At 38.1% G+C, this 20,013-nt stretch overlaps 1 protein-coding gene across 7 annotated transcripts in view; it reads left to right on the plus strand.

Moving 5' to 3' along the window:
• The window catches only part of kcnip4a (potassium voltage-gated channel interacting protein 4a), a 353,710-nt gene that overhangs the window by 308,694 nt on the left and 25,003 nt on the right, over positions 1-20,013 (plus strand). For 6 of the 7 annotated variants that reach the window (XM_034034346.3, XM_034034349.3, XM_034034345.3 and 3 more), the window contains exon 2: positions 7,227-7,351. In XM_034034346.3, the coding sequence (XP_033890237.1) occupies positions 7,227-7,351 (125 nt within the window). The remainder of the gene's footprint in view (positions 1-7,226; positions 7,352-20,013) is intronic. The other variant, XM_059032735.1, reaches the window with a different exon arrangement.

Raw genomic sequence — 20,013 nt, forward strand, 5'->3', positions numbered from 1 at the left:
TTGAGGATTAATATCACTATTTAACACAATTTTTGTTCCTGGGTAGTAAGTGTTATTTCCTAATTGCTTATGCCTCAAAAGTATAGAAAATGGCTATTATTCCCCACAAACTTTGCTTTTGTGACCAGGACAGTGATATTTTGAAATTTACTTATTTCCAATGAGAAAACGGGTGAATTTGTGTCTCTTCGTTCACATAAAGTCAGAAAAAAACAACATATGAATCCAAATTAACATGTAATTATACTAAAGTAATACAAAAATGACTACAAAAGATTTAGAAGTGAGTAGTTTTTCGAGATTTACGATTATACTGTAAATCACTTTCACGAATCAGCCCCCAAATGCAGTCTCCCATCATGTTCTCGTTATACTGTCCTTGGTAGCGGCGTTCAAAGTCCAGTATATCCTGGTGGAAGCGCTCGCCTTGCTCCTCCGAGTACGCTCCCATGTTCTCCTTGAATTTATCAAGATGAGCATCAAGGATATGGACTTTGAGGGACATCCTACAGCCCATTGGGCCGTAGTTCTTCACCAGAGTCTCAACCAGCTCCACATAGTTTTCGGCATTGTGATTGCCCAGGAAGCCCCGAACCACTGCGACAAAGCTGTTCCAAGCCGCTTTCTCCTTACTAGTGAGCTTCTTGGGGAATTCATTGCACTCCAGGATCTTCTTTATCTGTGGTCCGACGAAGACACCGGCTTTGACCTTTGCCTCAGACAGCTTAGTGAAGAAGTCTTGAAGGTACTTGAAGGCTGCCGACTCCTTATCTAGAGCTCTGACAAATTGTTTCATAAGGCCCAATTTGATGTGCAGTGGTGGCATCAGCACCTTCCGGGGGTCCACCAGTGGCTCCCACTTGACGTTGTTCCTCCCCACAGAGAACTCGGTCCGCTGTGGCCAGTCCCGCCTGTGGTAGTGCGCCTTGGTGTCCCTGCTGTCCCAAAGGCAAAGATAGCAGGGAAACTTGGTAAAACCGCCTTGGAGACCCATCAGGAATGCCACCATTTTGAAGTCTCCTATGACCTCCCAGCCGTACTCATCATACTTCAAGGCATCCAGCAAGGTCTTGATGCTGTTGTAATCCTCTTTGAGGTGCACCGAGTGAGCCAGTGGAAGAGACGGGTACTTGTTACCATTATGGAGCAGCACGGCTTTGAGGCTCCTAGATGAGCTGTCAATGAAGAGGCGCCACTCGTTCTGGTTACAGGCAGAAGCAGAGCCCATCTTGACGGGTGAAGAAGCTGGAAAAAGGTTGGTGATGCTTCCTCTGATCTGCGACTTGCACACTTTCATCCAACAAGTTCCACTGCTTGAGCCTAGACATCAAAAGTTCGGCATTGGACTTGGTGAGACCAAGATCTCTAATCAAGTCATTGAGGTATTTTGGTTGGGGTAGTATGGGTTTCTCTCCTCAGCTCCACCTCTGAAATTGTCATCTGGATCTACAACGTCTTCCTCGCTCTCTGACTTGCTGCTCTCTTCTAAAGACAGCTGCTCTCTCTCCGGAGGAATGGGTACGGGGAGCTCATGGCAGTGTGGCACCGGGGCGATGGATGAAGGAAGGTCCGTATACGTGATAGCAGGTGCATTCTTGCCAGTCCGACGTTTGGAAGGGTCCACCATGCAGAAGTAGCAGTTGCTTGAGTGGTCAGTGGGTTCCCGCCAAATTCTTGGGATAGCGAACTTCATGGCTCTCTTTTCCCCTCTGTACCATTCTACAAAAATACATTTATTTCACCCATGACTAATGTGTAAGAGATTCTCGCAACATTTTTCATATATGATATATTTTTTCAATAACATTGAAAATTGTAAAACATTTTAAAATTAAAAACTTTTACAATTTTAAAAATTTTAACAAATTTTATAACATAAAATTCCGAGCAACAATTGTCCATCTTACCTTCCAGAGTTTTTTTTGCAGTGCTCGCAGGTGAAATGAGGTGCCCAGGGTTTGTCTTGATCCCCGACAGGCATGCCGAAATATGCCTTGTAGGCCTCACACATCTTAGCAGATGCTTCCACGGAGTACTTTTTCGCTCTTGTCTTGATAAATTGGCCACAGACATTGCAAAATGCGTCTGCCGGATGCTTGCAGCCTCTTGATGCCATCTCAGAAAAAGGCAGATACAGACGTGCTCAAATTTGTTGGTACCCCTCCACAAAAAAACGAAGAATGCACAATTTTCTCTGAAATAACTTGAAACTGACAAAAGTAATTGGCATCCACCATTGTTTATTCCATATTTAACAGAAATCAGACTTTGCTTTTGATTTTTTATTCAACATAATATTGTAAATAATAAAACAAATGAAAATGGCATGGACAAAAATGATGGGACCGCTAACCTAATATTTTGTTGCACAACCTTTAGAGGCAATCACTGCAATCAAATGTTTTCTGTAGCTCTCAATGAGACTTCTGCACCTGTTAACAGGTAGTTTGGCCCACTCTTCCTGAGCAAACTGCTCCAGCTGTCTCAGGTTTGATGGGTGCCTTCTCCAGACTGCAAGTTTCAGCTCTTTCCATAGATGTTCAATAGGATTCAGATCAGGACTCATAGAAGGCCACTTCAGAATAGTCCCCATGTTTTGTTCTTATCCATTCTTGGGTGCTTTTAGCTGTGTGTTTTGGGTCATTATCCTGTTGGAGGACCCATGACCTGCGACTGAGACAGAGCTTTCTGACACTGGGCAGTACGTTTCGCACCAGAATGCCTTGATAGTCTTGAGATTTCATTGTGCCCTGCACAGATTCAAGGCACCCTGTGCCAGGCGCAGCAAAGCAGCCCCAAAACATAACCAAGCCTCCTCCATGTTTCACTGTAGGTATGGTGTTCTTTTCTTTGAAAGCTTCATTTTTTCGTCTGTGAACATAGAGCTGATGTGACTTGCCAAAAAGCTCCAGTTTTGACTCATCTGTCCAAAGGACATTCTCCCAAAAGGATTGTGGCTTGTCAATATGCATTTTAGCAAATTCCAGTCTGGCTTTTTTATGTTTTTCTGTCAAAAGTGGAGTCCTCCTGGGTCTTCTTCCATGGAGCCCACTTTCGCTCAAAAAGCGATGGATGGTGCGATCAGAAACTGGTGTACCTTCACCTTGGAGTTCAGCTTGTATCTCTTTGGCAGTTATCCTTGGTTCTTTTTCTACCATTCGCACTATCCTTCTGTTCACTCTGGGGTCGATTTTCCTCTTGCGGCCGCGCCCAGGGAGGTTGACTACAGTTCCATGGACCTTAAACTTCTTAATAATATTTGCAACTGTTGTCACAGGAACATCAAGCTGCTTGGAGATGGTCTTGTAGCCTTTACCTTTACCATGCTTGTCTATTATTTTCTTTCTGATCTCCTCAGACAACTCTCTCCTTTGCTTTCTCTGGTCCAATTTCAGTGTGGTGCAGCACAGTGACTACTTTTCTCCATTTAAATAGGCTGAATGACTGATTACAAGATTGGAGACGTGTGATACTAATTAAAGAAACTATTTAGTTTGAAATATCACTATAATCCAATTATTTATTATCTTTTCTAAGGTGTACCAACAAAGTAGAATAAGCAATAATTCATCTCTTTTCACAGCTTCTTCGCTTTATTCTATGACATACCAAAGGCATGCAAGTATACATGATAAAATAGCTTTTAATTTCATCACTTTTCAGGAGGAATGAAGCATTATTTCAATGAGCTGTAAGGGTACCAACAAATTTGAGCACGTCTGTATGTATCCACTTAGGCAGCTGGAACTAAACTGAACTGGTGGGCTTAAGGCCCCTGTATTTATACTACTATTTATATTACTGGAAAGTTCTAGAAAGTTCTAGAAGTTACTCCAAGTTTGCTCAGCACTGAATCTATCTGGAATGTTCTGGAAAATAGGTAAATTTCAAAATATCACTGTCCTGGTCACAAAAGCAAAGTTTGTGGGGAATAATAGCCATTTTCTATACTTTTGAGGCATAAGCAATTAGGAAATAACACTTACTACCCAGGAACCAAAAAAAATAAAAAATGTGTTACACGGTGTATTTTGCATCATACACTGGTTAGCAGTCACTGCCTGTTACACTGGGTGTGTTAAATAACTGAGTTGCTCAGAGCATATCAGTGTGGAAGAACCCACTTAAGGGCATGCTCAATTCTGTATGCTGAGAATTCTTACTCAGCTTGGTTACTTAATGCACCAGTTATGTGTTTGTATTGTAATAAAAATGATATAAACAGTGCCTTTTTGCTTATGTTAAGACCATGGGCGGGATTTTCAAAAGTTCATAAATGATAACTCCAGTGTTACTGAACAAATCATATGTAGCATTGATTTTGACATTTTCAAGCAGTCGTTATGCCTATTTCATTATTAAATAATCGTGCTAATGTGATTTCCGAAATGATGTTGATTTACGAAATAATGTTAATATCTTAATGAGCAGTGCTTCTTGCGACTATTTATTTTGTTTGTGTGGGAATTTAAAAGGAAATCTGTGTTAATTGTCATAATTTATCAGGAGTTAATTTGCACTTGGAAGGAGGGTTTTAATTAACATACAAGTATGTAACTCACCTTGAAACCGTATTTAAGTTCTTTGGTGTTAAAAATAAATAAATAGAATAAACACTACAGTATGGCTTTGCTGGGAGGGGCAGCAGTTGCAGCAGCAAATGTAATTTTAGAGCTTGAGTGCGAGCCTGAGATTGACAGACCCCGGCTGCGATGCCGGCGATACAGAGAGAGGATGTACAGGACCAGGGTTAATTTCCTACAGACTACCTAGATCATTCAGTATTTGTAATTATGAAAATATTTAAGCCTTTTCTATACTTGTGGTTATGAATGAGATGTATTCACTTGTTTTAACCATTTTTAACCTTACAGAACATGTGTTGTATTGCTAAAAGGATATACTGTTATTTGTACCAAGTGTATTGTTACAAAAATGATCAATGCAAATCTGGACATTGTATGGCAACTGATTTCTACTGTAGATGTTATTTGAATTATACAAATACAAACTATTACATTATACAAAGAGTAAATAATGAAATCTTGGTATAGAAAATGGCATAATAAATATTACAATAAAGTTTCCTTACAGGTGTTTGTGGATTTGCAATGCGTCCTTGGCTTTTAACAAACTGTGTCTTATCCACAAACGAATGAAGAACAGGTGTATAATAGGACACACAGATCCACTAGGAATGTGACCTTTGGTTTACTAAAAATTAGGTGGTGTGCTTCAATATGACCCCCAAACTGTAGCTGGGATCTTCGTAGCGTATTGTTTCCTGCAACATAGCTATACATCGAAGATTGCTAAGCAATCAAGAAATGCTCGATGCACTTGAAGGTGAGGAGGAAGAAGCCCCTCAGCTTGAACCATTGGAGCCTCCTCAGCCGCCAGGGCTCAGGCACCAGATCATTCACATGGGTTTTGCCTAAACGTATTTGTAATGTTGTCTGACTAACCCCCCCCCCCCCCCCCCCCAATATTGTAAGTACAATGTAAACTTTCACCTTCACACATTTGTATGCATATAAAATGTTCTTATAATATTGTAAGCTTTCAGTGGCTACTTCTAATAATGTTGAGTTCATTTATCGTTGAGGTGAGCAAAGAGTACCAGAGAAAATGTATTCAACACGATTAGAGCAATTCACAGAACAATTATAAACAAATTGTGTATTGGGTTAGGTTTGTTATTGTAATTTTTTAGCTTAATAAATATATAATGAAGTGTTACATACATGATATACATGTATAATAACTAACGACTACAAACACAAATGGCACTTCAAACGTATTTATTTTTAGCCTACACTTGTACACACTAAAATACTGACAAAAGTAGAGGTCAACATTACAAAATAAATTCCAACCAAGCCCCATCCAAAAAAATGTCAGATTAAAAATACTATTTTTTTCTCACTACCTGCATGTCAGCCAGTGCGATGCAGAGGGACACAGACAGCCCGGGAAAGGGAGGTGTCTGTTGTCCCTGTACACTTCCAGCAAATGATTGCAGCTGAGAACTAGGAATTTGCAGAATAGGAACCAAGCTAGCTATAAACTCCCTAAGACAAGTGCCTATCTCTGACACCTGCTGCACCAGAGCCTGGTGATTTTCAACCATACAGACTCTGGTGATCAGTTAAGTTTTGCACGACTACCAACTGATGCCCTTGTTGGTCCTTCATGGCATCCAGTATCTTGATGATGTAACCTTGCCCATTATCTACCTCCCTCTGTGCATTTAGCAACTGAAACAAAACATCTCTGACGTCAGCTGCGGTATTCATCTGGCAGGGGAAGTAGTCCAGCTTGCAGGTGAAACTGGAGGGGATGGCCTCCTGTTTTGATCGGATATTATCCCTGCCCTTATTCTAGGTGGTGTGCTGGGAGATGGTGAAGGTGCATCCTTTTGAGTTTGAAGCTGCTGCACAAATTAGGAGCACAGCTCTGTACCTTCTACTGTAATATTAAATATATCTTTTTGTAATTGTATTTTTTTCTTTTTCACCAAAGAAAATTGCAAAATGCACATTTAAAGAGTTGTATATAGTAATCCGTGGCAAAATATCCACCCGACCGAGGGTAAATGACTAGTGAGATTTAAGTTTTTTTTGTTTTGTTTTTATTTTCATCCATGCCGTCCGATTTTTACCCACACGCCAGATAATTGTAAATCAGCGAATTATGCTTCCATTCGTTTGTCTTGATCTCGTTAGCATGCATTTTGATCAATCTCTGACTTTTGAGTTCCCCTTATCTCGTCGTTGAGACAAAAAGTGATGTACGTGACCTGCGACAATTCAACTTTTTAACAAGGAATGTGTTCATTAACGACCTCATCGACTCAATTTCAAGGCGTTATTGGATTGATTTTATTAACACATTCTGTCTGAAAATCTATTGCTACTCATTACTATACCGCAAGTTCAATACAATAACGCTGATGTTTGAAAATCCCCCCCATTTACTTTATTTGTACACAGTGACACACTACAAAAAAAATATGAAATATATTAATATATTATAATTATACTATATTAATATATTATAATTATACTACTTTTTTTGGTAAGTTGCTTTCAGCGATGTAACAGGTTTTTAAACTAATCACTGTTTCTTTTTTTTTTTAGTTTAAAAGACATCTGTTATATTCCAGCTTACCGAATTTAACATACTGTATGGTTTCCCCCCTGCTAAGTGTTAATTTTGTTTTATAGACAGCGTCGAAGATGAATTGGAATTGGCCACTGTCCGCTACCGTCCTGAGGGCCTGCAACAGCTGGAGGCACAAACACGATTTACAAAGAAGGAGCTTCAAATCTTCTACAGGGGATTCAAAAACGTAAGCACATTAAACCTCTATCGGTTTATATATGAATAAATGACTTAATTACCGGTGCTTTTGAAACCATCTGGCAATGGTTGCTATCATTGTTGGTCAACATAGGAGGTAGGATAGGGCTCAATCTAATGTTTGCCACGTAGTTTTAATTTTCATTTAGAAGTGGGGTCAGGGTGATGGGGGAGTAATGTACTATTTGATGGTTCCACTCTAATAATGATCTGAAAACTGTCTCATGGAATTGAACTAATCTCCCAAATTGTGTCTGTCGCAATGTTATTCCTTTTCAGTAAAGTAGATAGAGTAAATGCCAATGTAATCAAAAGGCAGCCACACAGATTGTGTTATTGCTTTGATTAGTTTAAATTGCTGTTTGATTGACAGTATTTCTGGATGTAAAAGGGATGAAAAGGAGGGTGTCATTCAATTGAATCTTAAAAGCAGGCTTTTTTTCTCAACTACAGGAACAGTGGTGAATTTTGTATCTAGGATGTGTGGGATTCAGTTTCTAAAATGTATTTTGTTGTAAAAACACTTAAACAATATACTGTCTATTGACAAATTACAATGTTATTTCATGGGCACTTTCACACCTATGTAACAACCAGACTTTAGACACAAGCCAAAACTAAATGATTTCAAAAAACAGATAATTAAAGACTGATTGACAGCGAATAATGGGACCAAAAGCTCGTGGGTAAGAGTGTTATAATCTTCAGTAACCTTTTTATAGTGGCAAAAAACTGGAGAACAGTATAATATCAATACAAAGGAAGCAAAATATGCCTTAAACATTGCTCTAAGAAACCTCATAGCACAATAAAATGCATAGTGTATACACTGATATAAATATTTTGGCAGTGAAACAGCAAGTAATACAGCAAAAACCACTCAAAATGTCCCTGTTAACCCTGGATATTGCTGGCAAGAATGGTACACAAAACAGTTCGAAACACAATCAAAAAGTATTAACAAAAAGAAAATCAGTCCATGTAAATTAATGCAGCTACAAAGTTCCTTATTGCAGAAGAAAAAAAACGACAAACCAAACAAAGTCAATCCAAAAAACAAAGTCAAACGTGCTTCAAGACAAAACAAACTTGCAAAAAACATATTCCAAAGAAAAATAAAGTAAAAATAAAGTATAGTAAGTTTTTTGTCTGGAAGCACGTTTGACTTTGTTTTTTGGATTGACTTAGTTTGGTTTGTCGTTTTTTTTCTTCTGCAATAAGGAACTTTGTAACTGCATTAATTTACATGAACTGATTTTCTTTTTGTTAATACTTTTTGATTGTGTTTCGAACTGTTTTGTGTACCGTTCTTGCCAGCAATATCCAGGGTTAACAGGGACATTTTGAGTGGTTTTTGCTGTATTACTTGCTGTTTCACTGCCAAAATATTTATATCAGTGTATACACTATGTACTTTATTGTGCTATGAGGTTTCTTAGAGCAATGTTTAAGGCATATTTTGCTTCCTTTGTATTGATATTGTACTGTTCTCCAGTTTTTTGCCACTATAAAAAGGCTACTGAAGATTATAACACTCTTACCCACGAGCTTTTGGTCCCATTATTCGCTGTCAATCAGTCTTTAATTATCTGTTTTTTGAAATCATTTAGTTTTGGCTAGTGTCTAAAGTCTGGTTGTTACACCTAGTTCACACCTTTGATGCAGATTGAAGTGCAGTTTGATTATATGTGAAACCACCGAGAACCACGTAATCGCACCAGGATGCGGATCAAGCCAAGTGAACGGAGATCACTTGAAATGGTGGTCTTGGTTCACATGGAAGTGGACTCGGCACATTTGCCACTTTGCTCCGTTTCAATTTTTTGCAAAGTGAAACCAAACGTATTCCAATTCACTTGGAAACGAACTGCTCCAAACAGTGAAGCAAATTATTATTATTATTATTATTATTATTATTATTATTATTATTATTATTATTTGTCTTCTAAACACCAGCCTCAAATATATATATATATATATATATATATATATATATATATATATATATATAATATATGTTTTTCTGACAAATACGTGACACTCTTTCAGGTCCGGTTCTTCGGCAATGATTTGATGTTTTAAGCACCAAATAAACCAAAAGAACACGGACAACAGCACATCATGTAAAGTATTCTGCATGTTGGGCATGATGGAAAAGGTTTTCCCCAGAGAGAATTTCCGCTCTAGTAATCAGCAAGAGAGCCGAGTGCATTTTGAAAAATGCAGTCTGAATCCAATAGAATTCCAGTCTGGATGAAGCTGCAAGTGAACCAAAAGTTCACTTGAATTTTTCTGCTGTGAAACAAACTGACGTACTCCTGAAAAAAATCAGTTGGGGCACTTTCACACTTCGCTTGCAAGTGATTCGAATCGCGGTTAACTTGCAAACTAACTAACTAATTTTTTTCAAGTTTGCCTCGGTTCGTTTCACACCAGAAAAAAATCAAGCAAACTTGAGTTCTCTGGAAAAAAACCTTTTCCATCATACCCAACATGTAGAAAACTTTATGTGATGTGCTGTTGTCCGTGTTCTTTTGGTTTATTTGGTGCTTACAACATCAAAAAATCATTGCCGAAGAAACGGAGCATGCTGAAAGAGTGTCATGTATTTGTCAGAAAAATATATATATATTGAGGCTGGTGTTTAGAAGAAGTTTCAAGCGAAGACAAATAATAATAATTTTAGATGGAACAGTCTCACTTTTGGAACACTGGTCCCAGTGTCCCCAGAACGGGACACTCATTTCATCCTGTTTTTTTCCCCAGAGCGTCGTCGTGCAGGTAAGAGAATATTGTATTTTCATGCAGGCAGCTACTACAATACTACCATATCCATGACTTATTACAGTATAATGACACTTGATACGACTAAACGGAAGGTTGAAAGACCAGTAGCATTAAAAAGTGACTGTACAGCACCATGCAAATCTGGAGAACTACTGAACATATTTGCAACCAATCACAGAGAGTTGCGGGTGGGTTTATCCACTGACTGTTGCTAAAATGAACTGGCGGCTATCCTCATCAGAATCATCACTCTCGCTGGCCGAAGAGGTTAGACTACTGTAGTCTAACAATAATGATGCATACAGGTACCATTGTATTGTGTTGGAACTATTTTCTTCATCCATGATATTTGTATATCTGCGTGCAAACGGCTTTGCTTCCAGTGTAGCTATAGATGACAACTGCAAAAATCAACGCTGTCATGTCCCATCACCGTCATGTTTACAACACAGCGCACTGAAGCTTGTTGTGGTCTGAACACTTTGTGCATCAACATATAACAAAAGTATTTGGAAACATATTTTCTATTGAAATAAGTCTATATTCACTTTCAGTTCACCACAGAAACGTATGTTAGTGAATAATACAAAATAATTTATGAACTAGTGTGGCAATGTGTCCTGCCCCTGTGTGCATTTCTGTGTTGTATGTTGCGTGTGGTGTGTTAATGTTGGTGTATAGATATGGCTGCACGGGATATAAATGGGTGTGTGTAGCACAAGTTATTTAAAATGTATAATTGCATTTAGGCACAGGGATTGCACTTCACTTCACGTGCATTTAAAGTATTTAATAGTATGTGAGCACGGGGTTGCACAAATTGGTTCAAGTGCTGGGATTCAAGTGAATAATTAATTAGTAATTGAATCCCGGCACAACAGTATATATAGATGCACGTTTTATTCACTCGGGGTTGTGTGTTCGGTGAGTAGAGAAGGAGAGTAAAATAAAGTAAAATAATTCTTAACAATTGCTATTTACGATACTTGTTTGTTTTGACTCACCGTGTTTGTTTATCTGTTAGTCCACTGTTTGTTTAAGTGTTAGTCCGTTTTGTTTGTCTATTTATTTTGGCCTTAAGTGCAGCGTGCTGTTTTTGTTTCAAACCTTTTATTTATTATTCATTATTAAACCGCGCAACAGTGCAACTCACATATCACCTCGCAGTACTGTGTGTTTCTTCCGGGTCTGACGTCACCAGTACAGCCTGTTTGTCACAACTAGTTATTTTCACATTTGTGAAATTCATGTTGTAAAAATATTTTACAAGTTTCAGAACATTTTTTATTTATGTAAGTATACATTTCATGTTTTAGCAATAATGAAATACAATAGTTTCAGGTCTCCAGGTGCCATTTCTTAAAAAAAAAAATGAATATTGATAGTTGAGTACTGTATATGATACAAATAGTTTAAAACAATTACAGATAAAGAAGAATCACGTCCTCGTTTCATTTTACCTTTCTTCTTTAAAAAATATCAAAATAAGCTGCCTTAGAGGCAGGATACATCTCTTTTTAATTTGGTAACCCTCAGGATATTTTATCCTGCAACGTTTATGAAGACTACACTGCGATCTGATTCAAGCATTCAGAATTCTAAAAGGTATTGACAATGTCAACCCAAGGGACTTTTTCGACCTGAAAAAAGAAACAAGGACCAGGGGTCACAAATGGAGATCAGATAAAGGGGTATTCAGAACAGAAAATAGGAGGCACTTTTTTACACAGAGAATTGTGAGGGTCTGGAACCAATTCCTCAGTAATGTTGTTGAAGCTGACACCCTGGGATCCTTCAAGAAGCTGCTTGATGAGATTCTGGGATCAATAAGCTACTAACAACCAAACGAGCACGATGGGCCGAATGGCCTCCTCTCGTTTGTAAACTTTCTTATGTTCTTATGAAAGGCTTTTTGGTGCTGAATCAGCGAGAACATTAACTTCAAGGAAACATGATGCGCTCCGTAGGAGGAGAGCGGGGCTCTTGTCCCAAATCGCAGCGTCCTGCGAGACAGTCAAAGTGGAGAAGGTAATTGTTAATGGAACATTTATGTTTAACTCTCTCTGCAAATCAATTAAATATTTATTTGTTCAACTTGATCTCCCTCTGATTTATTTTGTAATATTAATCAAAAGTCAGCAAAGCACTCGCTCAGTCAATTAGAAGTTCACTATTTAAATTTCAAAAGGTGTTTGGCGAAATGTCACTTTTGTAACATTTATATGCCGTTTGACTGCACCTCAACTCTCACTCTGTGTACATTCATTTATGGGACCTTTACAGTTTCTTTTGTATATTTTAAAGCTGTACTTTCGATATCCTGAACACCTTCCTTTAAGCCTTTTAACTTATCACAGAAACTGCCATTTGGGGCCCCCCCTGGTGAGTTTGGCAGGGGCAGTCGCCCCCCCCCCCCCCCCCCCCCAAATAATTAACATTATTCATTATATTTAAATTACTTGAACACATTACTTTTTCCATACGTTTTTTTCCACCCGCTAGGTTGCCTGCCACTGGTTAGGCTTCCTGCGTGCAAAACACATTACCGCTGTTTAGTGAATGAGGCCCAGAGGAACCTATTAAAAACATGTTAATTGTATGATGACATTTCCTGCCTTGTCTATGCAGTTTTTCAGTACCAATCAATGATAGCATTCCTTTCGTAAATAAAGAAATGACAACGTTTCATTTGATCAGAAAAGGAATACGATTTCATCTTATTACACCTCAATCCATGTCTCAGCCTTACTGTTGACTCAAAAAATAAACGAACAAGATCAAAGAAATAAGCCTTCGTAAAATGCATAGTTATCTCATTTAGATTGTCAGAAGATGCTTTCTCATGATCATTGACTGACACTGAAAAATGGAAGGCAGAACATTTCAAAATGTTTCCTTACTGTTTTAGCAAACCCCGTCAGCTTACAGCACGTAAAGGGGGAGTTTGGAAATAACTATTTGGAGAAACTTAAAGGCTTTGCCTACGTGGATTACTATTTACCAGACTTCAGAAGGAAATTCCTATTGCTGCAATCAGGGCTGCTTCTAAACAAAACTCAGAAAAGCTGATTAATGGACTTCATTTATTGCATACATATTTAACACATTTCATCACCTTTAATAGTAACGGAGGACGGAGGGGGGTGATGCTGGGATGCCAGAATCACCGTCGAGCCCTCTTGAGGTGTCATGGGCTAGTCGACGAAACACTGAGGATGGAAGGTGCCCACTTGAAAACCCCAGAGATGTACCCTACTTAGCTCAATCCAGACGGTTGTCATGCTGATGCGCTGGGGAGGCCGCACTTTGGTTGATCCCCGGAGCCAGCATCGGAGCCGTTGTGTGTGCTGATGCGCCAGGGAGGCAAAATAAGCTGATCCCTGGAGCCAGCATTACACTTCAGCCATTAACACCAGACAGAAGGATATCTACATCATCATATGGAAGGAAACGTAAATGGATGGAGACACATATGGATCACATTAGTTTACTGTAAAGCTACATCTTAGTTGGTGCTTATCTTGGCGAGAGCCGAGTTCAAATCAGCATGAAGTTTTAACATCTACTCTCGTGTAATGGAAATCATAAATAGGCATAATGAGATATGTAATGTTTTCACACAGGAACGGCTTGGTTTGCAGATTGGACACTGGAGGAAAGCATAGAGATAGATTTCCATTACATGAGAGTAGGCGTAAAACTTTATGCAGATATTGGATTCAGCTATTGCCAAGATAAGCACCAACTAAGACATAGCTTCTTTTACTGTAAACTAATGTGATCCATCTGCGTTTCCTTCCATCTGATGATGTAGATATCCTTCTGCCTGGTGTTGATGGCTGAAGTGTAATGCTGGCTCCAGGAATCAGCCTATTTTGCCTCCCTTGCGCATCAGCACACACAACATCTGCAATGCTGTCTCCAGGGATCAACCACTGTGCGGCATCCCTAGCACATCAGCATGACAACCGTCTGGACTGAGCTGAGTAGGGTACTTCTCTGGGGTCTTCAAGTGGGCACCTTCCATCCTTGGTGTTTCGTTGACTAGCCCACAACACCTTAAGAGGGCTTGACAGTGATTCTGGCGTCCCAGCATCACCCCCCTCATTCAATTGTAATTTCATACTTTTCTTTTGCTAATATGCTTAAAGAACATGCTTGCTGCAATAGTAATTAAATCTCAAACATTATTAGCATCATTTCATTGAATAGCCCCGGGTTGCGCTGGTTATTAAATCAGCCGATGCCAGGCCAGAGCCCTGCGTGTAAATAGGGGGCTGGGCAAAGCCCTGCTGGTTAAATGAATTGTGTTGGGATTATGGTTTGGGTGATTTAAAATAAATGTACTGTTGTATAGTTAAATTTGGTCTGGTACAGGCAATGGTAGCAGCTCGTCTCTGCCAGACATCACGTGAGAATGCGTGGTCAGTAGCAAATTAATTAACAGATGGGCTGTCGACCACGCAGATTAATAAAACTCTAGTGTGGAATGTGACCATCTCTGGATTGATTCATTTACTGTTCATTTGGAGATGGTCACATGTATAAAAACCGGCAGCTTTTGCTGATCGGGTGGGTTCAAGGAGGAACATGAGCGAGCACGACCTGAAAGAGAACAGAACGAAAGTAAAAAGAGAGGAAAACAAACGAGTGCTACGCGTGCTGGAAGCACCAGCGCGATAGTGTTACAGGATCAGTGAAGGCGACTGCCCAGCCAGATCGAAGCATTGTTTTGCTTTATGTGTTTGAGACTTTGTTTTGTTTAAAGCTTTTTATTTTGCTCGGTGAGCTGTGTGTTTTTGTAAAAGCGTTTTATTTATTTTTGGTTGCAATAAATACGTGCACCATACGTGATTTTTTTAGTACCAACCGCGGACAATTACAATGAGGCAATTTTAGAATTTAAAATCAGTTTTTTTGTTCACAACACAACAGAGGGTAAAATACAATCACTTCGGAGGAGCTACATACCTGGTAAGTATTTTAAAATAAAGAAAAAATCGTCAAGACAGTGCGAGCTTTACACCTTGCAGCTTCGTGCTTTATTCACTTCACAATGAAATGACTCGCATCTGCCACCCACTGGTCTCTATAGGTAAGTACACTACTGATTGAACCTCGCAAAATAAAGAAAAAGAAAAAAATGTAGTCCCCCCTCTGCTTCGCTGTTCATTATTATATGTGTCCCACACATGCCAAGCCAGATAGAATCTTTTCCAAAATTTTCAATATTCTAATATCTAATACCAAAATATTTAAAACACAAAATAAAACCTGATTAACATGTTTAAAGAGGATCAGAGCAGGACGGTTGGAAACATGTTAACACTATCAGAATGTCTTCATGTAAACTAATTGGTTTTTAAGTGATAAAAAAAAATCGATGTTTTAATCATTCAATTTAAATAACACTGGCTTAAAAAGTAAAAAGAGCAACATGTGTACAAAGGTTCAAAACAAACAAAATCAACCATCTCAACAGCACTCATTACAATACGTAATGCCTTTCTAAATATAATAAAAGACCACAAATGAAATAAATCCACATCACACATGTTGGGGTGACGTGAATGGCAGCCAGCTTTCTCGCATCTTGTTTCTCGACAGCGAGATTCAACACTGATTCAGCTCCTCAATCACCATCTGCTGCCATGCTGAAGAGCTCCGTCTATATCTAATGGGAGCCGACTGCACTTCTGCACTACCTGAATCTTAAAGATGCACAAGACATCTGCTATTAAGTTACATTTATATGTATTAGTAACATTAAACCTACATGTAATATGTTGAAGGTTTATGCGTTGCTCAAGTGAGATTCTAAATGCTTTTATTTTATAGAAACTGAAAGTTACTGTAGCCTACTGTATTTGAGTGCTGTTTCTTTTTAATTTCCAAAATGAAACGCTTTTAGCAAATCATAATACAAATTTTAAAAAAACCCTTAGAAATACACAGAAAATAAAATTTGAAAAATAACTTACTATGGAAGCACCAAAAAAAAAAAAAAAAAAACCTGGAACCTACCAAAATATATTGCGAATTATACCTATACAACACACAGTAAAGCACAAAGCCGTCGTATTAAGTTGTATGCATAAAATTTAAAAAAAGAAAGGGAAAAAATCGGACAAAATAGCAAGTCACAAATAAAAAAACAGCACAACAATTTGTATATGCAATACAATAAAGAATGGAAGGCTTTATTTTACAGCCTATAGTAAAACAGATGTGCAGTGTCTTTGTAAACACTGATATGCTATTAAACTAGGGCGACCATATTTTGTAAACCAAATCCGGGGACACTCAGTTATGGGAACACAGCAAAGTAGCCAAGACTGAAATGTGTGTTGCAGAGTGTATCGCCAGCAGCTTATATTTTAACAGATTCACATATTCATTACAAATAGAAAACAAATTTGCATATAACCTACAGAAACAAACACACACTCCGCAATAATTGCAAAAAACATTACATTTTCAAAAAAAAACAGACAAACTAAACAAAACAGGCAATATGCAACAGCCTACTTCTCCTGCTGCCTTCAAGCCAAAGCTAAGTAGCCAGGGTTAGACGCGGACATACTGGGAACTTTGGGATATGGATAACCAGGAGATTCCTGAAAATATAAAATCGAATTTTACTGACATCCTACTGTACAGTATGCTGTTATGGGGTTTCATGTCATGTCAATTTAGAGAAGGAAAAAAAATATTTATATACTTTGTATTTTGATGTTTTTTTTTTCTTCAACACTGTTTAACACATTTACATACGCACCAAGCAAGAACACTTATTAACGTCCATAACACTGGGGTTTATGAAAAATATATATTATAATAAAGGTTTGTACTTACTCCCTCGCCATTATCGTACAAGCCTCATGCAGCTGTTTTTTCTTTTCATGTGATACAGTGAGCCTATCTAAACCGAGCACGTTTTATTTTAAAATGCAAGTGTTTTGTTTTTTTTTCAGACAAAAATACATAACCACGGTAATGCATTTATTAAAAAAACAAAGTAATCTAAATAATGTCCTCAAGTCTAGTACTTCACACTCGCTCCAGTGTGTACTGAAGCTGCATTTACCGGCAGTTGAAACAAGAGTGGGTCAGCTCAACAAACTAGACCGATAGGCTACAGACAGTAGAATGCCACTGATTATACAAAGAAACTGAGTGGTAGGAATTTTTAAACGGAGGTTGGATCGTCATCTAAACTCAAAACCTGATTAGTTACTAGAACATAAGAACATAAGAAAGTTTACAAATGAGAGGAGGCCATTAGGCCAATCTTGCTCGTTTGGTTGTTAGTAGCTTATTGATCCCAGAATCTCATCAAGCAGCTTCTTGAAGGATCCCAGGCTGTCAGCTTCAACAACATTGCTGGGGAGTTGGTTCCAGACCCTCACAATTCTCTGTGTAAAAAAGTGCCTCCTAATTTCTGTTCTGAATGCCCCTTTATCTAATCTTCATTTGTGACCCCTGGTCCTTGTTTCTTTTTTTAGACTACGAATGTCAGTGATGAATCAAAAAAGCGGTTGGATGTAATTTAATGATAGAAACATTTATATTTATCTCTAACGCATTTACATTACATTAGACCAATGCGATAAATTAATAGTAAGTTTATTCGGGGATGAGCTTCGTGAACCGAGGAACTGGGGACATTATTTGCCCGGGGACACATTACCTCATCCGGGGACTGTCCCCGGAAAACGGGGACGTATGGTCACCCTCTATTAAACAAATTTCGCTTTGTATTATATGCTTTCACAGTTATTTTCAGCATATCTTGCTTGGAACACAGTCAGCTGTTACACTAATTTTCACTTTATTTTAGAAATGTTAAACTGAATCAACACATGTTATTATTATGTGATAACATTCTTTAAAAAAAAAAACGAATGAAATCTCCCTCTACCAGTTGTCAAGCCGATTTCAGTTCTTGGTGCCGTTTGTCAATTTCAGTAGAACTCAAGTTGCTGTTTCTTTGGAGTGCTCACGCAGACGCAATAAAAGCAAAAGTTGCGTCGGGAACATTAAACGATGAAGTATTGGAGAGAAATAAAATAGGCTACTATTCAAGATAAATAACAACGTAGATGGAGTGTAAAAAATGGCGTTTCACCAAAAATAGTGTATGTCCACCCTTCCAAAAAAGTGAGTGGACAACGTCCACCTGCGTCCCCCCTCCCCCTAGTCTAACACTGGCAAACGACTTAAGCTTTAATCACAAAAATAAATATGATTTTTTTCCCCCTGGGTTACTGGGTAGAAAACATTGCAGAAATAAAATGCTACCGTATGAATAAAACCATTTCTACCTTTCACTGCAAGGTCACCTCAGATGTTTTGGATTATTTCTTTTAACTTCTTTCACATTATTTTTACAATACATTATGTATTTCTCCATTGAGTAGTCTCCCTGCTGCTAAATTACATAAGCCTCCCACAATCTGAATGAATTAAAATGCCTAAAAGGCATTTTGAAATTGGACTTAATTATTGGGTTTACAACATTTGTTTTGACATGAGTTGCTTCGTGGTGTAATTAAATGAATTGGCACAGCCGGAGATATAAAGTGGCAGTCACAGAACAGTCTGAAAAAAAGTGATTTCTTACTTACTGTCTCTGTAAATATTTATGAATTTCCAGTTTTGTGCTTACTGGAGGGTTTAAAATAGTTTGAAGCAAACTTCACACATTAGTGCTTTTCAAATGTTGCTGAATACATAGAAACAGAATCATTTAAAGGTTTCTTTCTCATATTGCCGTATGCATAATTTATTGAGTCGTATAAAATAACTGAAAATTCATTAGTTTTCTAATACCCCTGCACAGCGAGGGGTATTTCAACTCAGACATGCAAATTACCATAAACAGTTACTGAAAAAAAACAATGAGATCAAAGAAAAAAACTAAACTGTTCTGAATCATTATTGATCTGCAGATTCCTTTTTTTTATTTTGGTTTTTCTTCGTTATTTCCTATTCCCTTACATGTATTATAATATTTATGTATTTCTCACTCAAAAACAAAAATCTGTTCAATAATAAACTTTCCATTTTAAATTAAGCAAAATTGTGGTTCTGGCAGGGAACTCGCTTTAACCTTAGATCAAATCACGTAAATACGAAACATCCATTATGTACCTGCTGTGCGCCAAAGTTCGCCTCCTCCTCTCTTTTTGGCTTTGTCTCCACTTATCTGTGAGCTAAGTTATGGGCAGGGGCACCTCGATAGGCAAGGCCAAAGGCCAAATAATGTAATGTAAAATATGTATAATGTAGTAGTGTTATCTAGTCTATGTTTTAAAAAATAATCTATTGCATTAGTTTCCTGACTGAACTGGCAGTGTTTATTAACTCTTTAGCCTGTGATTTGTTACCTTTGATTGTAAAACAACTAATAAAAGTATTAGTTTGTGTATTGTTTGAAAATATACTACATACAGGAATGTATACAGTCATTATGATAAATTAAAGTGGAATTCTGTGGCAGTGTGCCCCGCCCTTGTGTGTATTTATATGTTTATATGTTGCATGTGGTGTGTTAATGTTGGTGTATATGTATTGGTGCATGGGATATAATGTAGGGTTATGCAGCATGAGTGTTATAAAGTGTATATCTGTATTTAGACACGAGGAAGGCAGATGTATGGAAGCAAGGGAAGTGCACAAAGTAGTTCATGTGCAGATGTACTGAGATTCCAATTGATTAGCAATCCGATCTCGGCACAGCTGCATTAAAGGATGAATGTTTCACTCACTCTGGGTTGGGTGTTCAGGGAAAAGGAACGAGAGAGGGAGGGAGGGAGGGAGGAGAGGAGAAGAATTAAGAATTAAAGATAACAATTGCTATTG

The sequence above is a fragment of the Acipenser ruthenus genome, chromosome 1, assembly GCF_902713425.1.
Source record: "Acipenser ruthenus chromosome 1, fAciRut3.2 maternal haplotype, whole genome shotgun sequence".
Taxonomy (NCBI): domain Eukaryota; kingdom Metazoa; phylum Chordata; class Actinopteri; order Acipenseriformes; family Acipenseridae; genus Acipenser; species Acipenser ruthenus.